Raw genomic sequence first — 9,173 nt, 5'->3', positions numbered from 1 at the left:
TAAGGTTTCCTTGCTTCACAATCACCATCAGTTCTGAAAACATTTAATCCATAAAATCCATCTATAAAATGTGCAGTATTTTCTGAATACATACAGTATATATTCCGGTACATTTTTACAAAAGATATGCAGAGGATAGAGAGATCCATCAATTAACACATTTCATGTTTGTCCACAAGTCCCATGTCATGCATCTTTCATTTGCACATTTTATTGTGCTCCCATTTCACTTGTACTGTACCTAACATTTTACATTGTCTGAACCGCTTGTCCCAGTTGGGGTTGTGGGGAACCAGAGCCTAACCCGGCAACACAAGGCGTAAGGAACACACCCAGAACAGGATGCCAGTCTGTTGCAAGGCACCCCAAGCAGGGCTCGAACCCCAGACCCCCCACAGAGCAGGACCCAGCCAAACGGGGTGTGCCACTGCCCCTCTATAGAAGCACACTGAGAAGGTAAAGGGTAAAAAGTAATGTGGATGTATGGAAGGAGCTACAGAGCAGAATGAAGAAGCAATAGACAAAGATCAAGAGGACCGACAGAAAGGTGGCTCACGCACATATTAAGCTGTGAGTGTGAATATGTAAAGTACTTTTCAGTTTTGCCTTTTATTTACAGTATCTGCACAAAAATTTCCATCTGAGGATATGAATTTGCAACATAAATACGAACTGGAGAAAGATGTATGTTGCGTTTATAATGCCGCAACACCTTAACGAATATGAAACACTTGCAGGGTCTGAATACTTATACAAGGCACAGGGTGTAAGGAAAAAGGTTAAAACATATTCCTGAGTGACAGTTCCAAAAAAATATGCAAAAATGGTATTCTTCCATTCATTCATTGTTAAAAGCCTCTTGTGCGATGGAGGATCACAGTGGTCCACCCTGGATGGGAGGCCAGAGCATCACAGCAAGCACACACACAAACAAACAGGCAGTTTAGTCACCAATAAACCCAAAATGCAGCTTTTGACTGGGAGGAAACCCATGTGAAGGCAGTAAGAACTGTGTACGGCCAGCTGGTTTCAAGCCCACCTCCAAACCGATAGCGTGAGAGCTGTAAGGCACTAGCACCACCAGCTGAGCTAGAGAACCATTCTTTAAATCATTATCGACACTGTAACATACTGATTAAACATTGTGCCATGAATTCACATACAAAAATTTGTGTGAGACACTTTTCCTAGGTGTTCGAGACCCCTGTTCACTAACGAACCCTTTTAGATTGTGTGTTGGTAATGTATTAAACGTGAAATTCAATACTGATGACAGAAAACAGTGCAGAAGCAAAAAGACCCCAAGAAATGAATAAAGCACAATACACCATAAGCACAAATACAGCAAAAACTTCTGATACAAAGTGACAATAAAAGGTTTTATTTTGTGAATATGTACATTTTATAACAAATATTTTTCTTAAAGAGGTACACAAATCCGCATTTTTGCATGTCACCTACATGTTTAAAAGTACGCAAGAAATGAAGACCTAACCAGACTGTTAAAGTACTCATCTCACATCTTTCACAAAAATGATCCAAATATAAATCCCTTGATAGGCTGGATACCAGAAACATTTAAAAGACAAACAATGAAGGAATGTCTTATTGTGCTCCTTACAGAAATTTTCTGTTAAACAGAAAATAAATGTGTTCCTGAATCATTCAACTTTCATACTTGAGAATGCTGCAGAAATTTTTGGCCTTAATCCCGCAAGAGAAATCATAATTGCCTCCTGTAAAACAGAGAAAGATTTCTGTAATTCATTCCATCGTTAATCATACTTCCCCAGCATTGTTTAAAGACAGAATTTTGGAGGAAGCTCTTTTGCCCAAGTACTTTACCTCAGTGCGAATGGTCCTACTACCCTGGTTGGGGCAGGTATTAATATAATGGTCAAATAAGACACTTGGGTCAGTGATGTCCAAGTTCTGGTCAAAATCCACACTAGCCTCTAGGCCCTGCAAACCTCCAAATACTATCAGCAAGCGTCTGCAAAAAAAAAAAGTAAGGTGGAAATAAAATGTCTACAGAAGCAAAAACAAGGATAATTTGTTCTTTCTTCAAAATGCTTACTACACAGCTGGTAGTATAGTGGTTAGAGCTGCTGCCTTTGGACTCGAAGTTTGCAGGCTCGAGTCTCACCTCTAGCTGCCTCCAGTAAAATTACCCAGCTGTAAAAATGGGTAAATAATTGCAAGCAGCTTAATGTTGCAAGTTGCTTTGGAGAAAAGCAATCAACTAAATGAATAAATGTGTCTTTTTTGGTACATTCACATCTTAAGGCTTTTGCTTTCTAAAACTTACTTGAAGGGTGAGAGGGTCACAAGATCAATATTGCTACCCCTCTCCGATGTTCCAATTGTCAGATCATAGCCCTCTTTGTGGGGACACTCGGCAAATACGTTACCTGTGAACGCATGAGAACAATCGGCTTCAGTATGGTCATAATGGCGAGAGGTTCACAAAGAATACTGATCCGGAATCATGACCAGTTATAAGCCACAGGATCACTTCTGTTAAGAGCAGCGTCAATAAAACCGCACAAACACGTTAACATTCACACTGTAACTGGGGAACACAGAAGGCCGACATTAAAGAAACTTACTAAGACAGGATGCTAGGCGTACACTGTAGCCCCAGTACAGTCCGCCTTCAGTCCGAGGTACATGTGGGGCCACAACAACCCCTTTATAGAACCTGCTGTCTGTGGAATGAAGCAGGGCACATGACTGAAGAGCTCACGGAAACAGAAGCCCAAGACAACGCAAACTTTATGCTGAAAACTGGTGACTTCTCTGTAGAGTGTCTACATCACCTGTCTTCTGAGTCTTTCTTAGACGAACAGTGACTCTCAAACCGGCCTGTAACAGCTTGTCAATCTGCACCTCCTGAAGAAAGGAAAACAAACATTTTTTGTATATTTACAATGCCACAGACAAAACTACTCCACCTGTTCACCTCATATGGACAATTTTTTCTTAATCTAGATTTTCCTCACATTATGTAAGCTGCTGATACCATTCTCCGGGGTACAGATGTGACCACTTTACTGTGATCTGAACCCACATGTGCACTGGCTTTAGTCAAATTACACCTGAAATGGGTTCCTTGGTGGTATAGTGGGTAGTGTTGTTGTCTCAACACAACAGAGGCTGAATCCACTCAGTCTGCGCAGAGTCTGCATGTTGTCCCTGTGTCTGTATTCCTTTCCCCTGGGTGCCCTGGGTTACTCCCACAGTGAAACACAGTCTTTTTTTCAGGTGAACTGGTGACCAAATTGCCTGTAGTGAGTCAGTGTGTGTGTGTGGCAGCTCCACAGTGGACTGGCATCCCATCCAGGGTGTAGCCTGATTAACAACCCAAAACTGCAGTACATGAAGAGTTAATGACCAGTCATTATGGATGTGGTATTATATCACGAATGTTATATTACTCACAGCTACTCACTCACTCTCTTAGTTTTGTTTGCCCTTGTTATGGTTGTAGTGGTCTACAGCCTATCCCAAAATTACTGAGCTGTAAGCTAGGAGGAGTACAACCTGGACAGGACACCTGTCCATGTTAGGGTAGCCCCACACACACACACACACACACACACACACACACACACACACACACACACACACACACACACACACACACACACACACAATGTAGACTCACCAATGAACGTAGTGCACAAGTCTTAGGGCTGTGGCAGGAAACTTACAGAGACATGGGAAGAACATGCAAAGTCCAACATGCTGAGATGAATTAAAACTTATGTCAAACAACCCATGCGCTGCAAGTGGCAGCACTAACCGCTGCAACACTGTGCCACTGTTGTCCACAACTATTGTACTTTAAATACCACATCAATACAGTAATTGCCTTATAAAACTGTATTTCTTTTTTAGACTGTCCCATAACCCCCAGGGAAACCCTTAAAACCCTGGGCCATGAGCATGGGTTTTAGAACCCCTGAACTAAATATCAAATACAATTACAAAGAATAATATATACACTGAGGAATGCCGACAGCTCTACAGCCAGTAAAAAAATCCCGTTGCTTGGCAAAGGTACATTTAGATGCATAATTTAAATACGAGATATTATTTAAAGCAGTTACACATTTCACAACTTCACACCTTTAATCATTTCCACAGATGGACATGAAGCATTCCATGTTTATTACAGCTGCAAGGACCCTTGCAGAAACAGTATCCTCTTGGTTACAAGCCCAAACCCTTTCCCACCCAGCAGTTCCGGGGACCTGGAAACTGGCAGTGGTACACAGCAGTCCTCACCTTTCTCATGCCACAGTTGACAAAAGAACCTTTCCCTGGCTTGCTTGGCCTGTCTAGAACCACACCTTCCCTGAATTCTGTTTCCTCATCCACCCTCATGTGATGTGGACTGTCCAAAGGATTTAGCAATCCTAAGAAAGAGACTCAGTGTTAAAGGAGACAAAACAACAATGCACATATTCATTCAGCTGATGCCTTTCTCTAAAGTGACTTACAATGTTAAGCTACTGAAAACAACTATTTACTCATTTATACAGCAGAATAATTTTGCTAGAGAACCCTTGAACCTGGGACCCTTGGGTCCGGAGACAGCTGATCTAACTACTAAATTACCAGCTATTCCCAACAGAGAACATAAGAAGAATATACCAACATACAAAGTCAAAATCTATACAATGTATTCCTTACCAGCAAACTGTAAATCTTGATGCTTTGGAAAAAATGACTTCCGCAGATACCTTAGAACATCAGAGAAATTTGTTATACATTTATCTACTGCTAACAAACATCTTAATGCTACTATTTTTCTATTTAGTTTTCAAAGTCACATTGAAAATGTGACATTTATTCTAAGGGAGACAGGGCAAAGACATTAACAATATGAAAACATGAGCACCCAGAAAAGACAATATAAACATGGGCACCCAGCCGAAGTATGACGACATTGAATTTATTTCACATACATCACATCACGCATCACAAATTAATTCCTGTTCACAGAACATCAAGACTTAATATCAGCAATTAACTGGACAGAAGCAGGTAATTCAACACCTTAAAATAAGTGATCGCAAGAAAAATGCACAACTTACTGTGGACATTCCAAATATTGCAGAATTCGAGCAAGCTGTACACAAGCTTGTCCCTTCTTTCCAACACCTTTAAATTCTCCCTCAACAGTCCTGCAAAACAGAATTAAGGATAAATTGTACTCCATACTGTTCTCTAATACTGCCAATAGTTGAAAACAGACTGCACAGGACAACACAAAATATGACATGCGACAGCCATACTTACTTGGACTCTTCTCCCTGTTCGTCAAATATGACAACCTCATCTACACTAAAGACAGCAGATGCCCTCGCTATCTGTCCTGCAAGGTACGTCCGCAGTTCAGGAGACTGGGCGTTATCCATTACAGAGCCCGGCAAGGCGATGCTCACGGTGTATGGCCGACCTGCAGGAAGACCCCAGGACAGCAATACCACCACAAATGAAAAGCGGTCTTCAGGTGAAACACACAGTCCCAGACCTACAAATGTTTCCAGAGCCAACCTTCCAAGTGACATCACCTTTTTCCTTCCGCTCCGACTCCTGACGCAGCTGCTCTTTCGTCTCCTCCTCCTTCTTCCTTTGCTTTTCCAACTGTTTTAGGACCTTGGCATCCTTGCGCTTCCTTTTCTCCTCCTTCCCTGAAAATCGGAAATGCAACATCAACCTTTCCGAAGTCAGTTTTTAAAGGCTGACTTCACAGTTTCAAACTCATTGCTACTCATCACAACTTTATGTTGTTCAATGAACATGTTGAGAAAACAAAATGCATGGATGAAGCGCACCTATAGCGATTGTCACATAAAGACTTCACTGTGAAATTCATTCATATAGCTTACAGTTTCCTCAAACACAACTCGCAGTATTAGGATACCAACAAGTTTAGTACTTGGATCAAGGGTACAACAGCAGGAGGGGAGATTCAAAAGAGGGAAATGCACTACGCTACTTTGAGCCCATTATGGAAATGAAATTCAGAGTCAGATAGTTTATGAATGCATCTGAATGCATCAGCTGAAATGTGAACTGAGATTCCGCACAGACAGTGAGCTGCACATTGTAGCACCACGTTCAAACTACAGAGTATGTCACCTGATGACGTCACAGCCGCGGCGGACTGTCCTAGTGCGAAAACTGTAGTAAACAGGCAGGCTACTTGCCCTCGTTCGTGCGGCGTAACATTTTCACATATATATATAAACAAGACACTTACGTTTCGCTTGCAATTTCTTCCAATCGACTTTGTCGTCGCCCTAGAAATAAGTTGATGTTAATTTTCCATTTCACGTGATCGGTGTTGTCGTGAGTAGCAGCGTCGACCGGCGTCATCATCGCCGCCGGTGCTTCCAAGTGTGAGGCGGCTATCAGGTTACCCGGCGTGTTCAATAATAAAGCGCACAGAGCACCACATTCAAAGCCGCCTCACAGTCACTCTGTAGAGCCTTAATAGACGAAATAACGCAATATGAGTGAAACGAACACGATACAAAACCTCTTTCGACAACATCCTCTTCTTCTGCGCAGGACTTTGCGACATGATGCTCACATGTACTCCAGCGGAAATGCAACCGGCCACAAGAAGGCGCGACGCATTCTACTTCCGGTAACCGACCAATCAGATGGCACGGTGTGTCCTACTTCCATCAATTCGCCATAGCGTCTGCTCGTAAATTAGGTCGTTAGATATCATTCAAGCAGATCGGCAGAATTTACCCATCTTAAAAATTTAAAAAAGACATTAACACAAACTTCCATTGATCGTATACTGTAACCCTTTGGCAAAATTGTATCAGTGTAAATATTCATCATCGCGAACCATTCAATCCTCACTCTAGTATTGGGGGTAAATCAAATGCGTTGTGTTAGTTGCTGCAGGCTTCACAACAAAATGTTATTTAATCAGTCTAAGTTATCTGTTAACCAATTTTCACATCAATAAATGCAAATGCTTTAAGAAGAAACTCAAATGAAATCAAACAATATACGGCACTGCTATTCAAGACTCCTTTAATAAGAATGCAACTAAGTATTACACTCTATATATCGCTCAATGTTACCATTTAAACTGGAATCTGTATTTGTAATAACTTCAAACAAAAAAATATTTGCAACTGCTCATCGGTCTATTGAATCAACTGCAAGCAACTTTGGCCCAGCCTTCCACATTGAATTGAATTGCATTGAATTGAAGACTATTGTCATTGTACTGCTGTGCAATACAACAAAATTATAGTGGTATTCCCCGAGTTCCTTAGGCAACAATATAACACACAACCCATAAGCCTAAAAACAGAAAATTAAACAGATAATACAGTAAATTAGTAGATAATACAATATAATACAATAAAAATCAGGCAGTGTTCAGCTGCTTTACAGCTCTGGGAAATAAGCAGTTTTTCATTTTTGTGGTGAGTGGAGTCCCTGATAATTTTGGAGACTCTGCTGTGACATCTGCTGGACAGATAAAGGTCCTCGACTGCCGGTAGCTGTGTGCTGTTCTGAGCCGTTCTGATGACCTGTTGCAGAGCCTTCTGTTCTTCTCTTGTGCAACTGGCGTACCATACTGTAATGCACTACGTCAGTACACTCTCCACTGTACGTCGGGAGAAAGTCACGAGAAGATCCTGGGGCAGTCTCGTTCTCCTCAGTCTTCTCAAGAAATAAAGGCGTTGTTGTGCCTTTCCAATGGCCGTAGAGGTGTGTGTGGCCCAAAAGAGGTCTTCTGTAATGTTCACCCCCCAGGAATTTGAAACTGGGGACTCTCTCCACAGCCTCGTCATTTATGAGCACAGGACTGAGGTCATTTCTCCTTTTCTTCCTGAAGTCCACCTACAGTCTCCTTTGTTTGCCCGGTGTTAAGAATGAGATTGTTGCCGGAGCACCAGGCTGTCAGGTTTCGTACCTCGTCCCTGTATGCAATGTCACCATTGTTTGTAATCAAACCGATGGCTGTCGTATCATCTGCGAACTTCACAATGGTGTTTGTTGACAGTCATGGGTGAAGAGTGTATACAGCAGAGGACTCAACGCACATCCCTGCGGAACACCAGCGTTCAGAGCGAGAGTGGAGGATGTGTGGTTTCCTAACCTAACGTTCTGGGGACGGCTGGTCAGGAAGTCCAGAGTCCACCTACAGATGGCTGTGCTTCGGCCTAGGTTGCGGAGTTTGGACACGAGTACGCTGGGGATGACCGTGTTAAAGGCTGAACTGAAGTCAACGAAGAGCATTCTGACATATGTGTGCGTCTCGTGCACGTGCTCCAAGGCAGCGCGGAGGACGAGGCTGATTGCATCCTCTGTTGATCCGTTTGCCTTATAGGCAAACTGATACTGATCCGGACTGGCAGGGATGATGTTTTCAATATGTGCCAAAATCAGCTTCTCGAAGCACTTGGATATCAAGGGTTGTAAGCGCAGTCGGGCGATAGTCATTCAGGCAACTCACATTTTGCTGTTTGGCACAGTCGTTGTAGTTTTGAGGCAGGTAGGGACAATGGCACTGGTCAAGGAGAGCTTAAAAATACTGGTGAAGACTTCTGTCAGCTGGTCGGCGCATGCGCGAAGTACGCGCCCTGGGACGCTATCAGGACCAGCCGCTTTCCTCACATTGACACTGCGCAGAACCCTTCTAACCTTGTTCGTGTCCAGTGTCGGCAGTGGATGTTGGTCAGGTGGCAGTGCAGGCGTAACTGTTTCCCTACTATTGCTGTCTTTGTCAAAGCGGGCAAAGTGCGAGTTAAGTTCCTCTGCTATGGATAAATCACTATATATATAGGCGGCAAATTATCATTCCTTTTGTAGTCTGTGAGAGCTTGCATGCCTTGCCACATACGTTGGGGTTGTTGTTGTTATTAAAACGGTCCTCAGTCCTGAGTTTAAGGTTGAAGTTTGCTGCATTAACGCCTCGCTTTAGATTAGTCCTGGCTAAACTGTAGGCTGCTGTGTCACCTGCCCTGTAAGCAGCATCTCTTTGTTTCAGCAAACTCCTGGTCTCTTTGGTCATCCAGGGTTTCTGGTTGGGGAACAAACGGGTTTCTTATTCTTACTCTATGCAGTATTTAATGGAGGACAAAACGGATGAGGCGCATTGCTCTAGAGTTCTTTCTGGCAAA

General features: G+C 42.8%; 1 protein-coding gene across 1 annotated transcript; it reads right to left on the bottom strand.

Moving 5' to 3' along the window:
• Positions 1 to 1,375: 1,375 nt before the first annotated feature.
• Positions 1,376 to 6,627, bottom strand: LOC108933404 (putative methyltransferase C9orf114). Its single transcript, XM_018750432.2, has 12 exons — positions 6,554 to 6,627; positions 6,275 to 6,314; positions 5,583 to 5,702; positions 5,308 to 5,467; positions 5,103 to 5,192; positions 4,699 to 4,748; positions 4,291 to 4,421; positions 2,820 to 2,892; positions 2,610 to 2,708; positions 2,309 to 2,411; positions 1,846 to 1,993; positions 1,376 to 1,736 (listed from the first exon to the last, which is right to left on the bottom strand). The coding sequence occupies exons 1-12, from the start codon at positions 6,596 to 6,598 to the stop codon at positions 1,662 to 1,664; spliced, it is 1,134 nt and encodes a 377-aa protein (XP_018605948.2). The 5' UTR covers positions 6,599 to 6,627; the 3' UTR covers positions 1,376 to 1,661.
• Between the last annotated feature and the right edge of the window lie 2,546 nt (positions 6,628 to 9,173).

Source organism: Scleropages formosus, chromosome 6, assembly GCF_900964775.1.
Source record: "Scleropages formosus chromosome 6, fSclFor1.1, whole genome shotgun sequence".
Taxonomy (NCBI): Eukaryota; Metazoa; Chordata; class Actinopteri; order Osteoglossiformes; family Osteoglossidae; genus Scleropages; species Scleropages formosus.
This window is presented reverse-complemented; position numbering and strand designations above follow the sequence as displayed.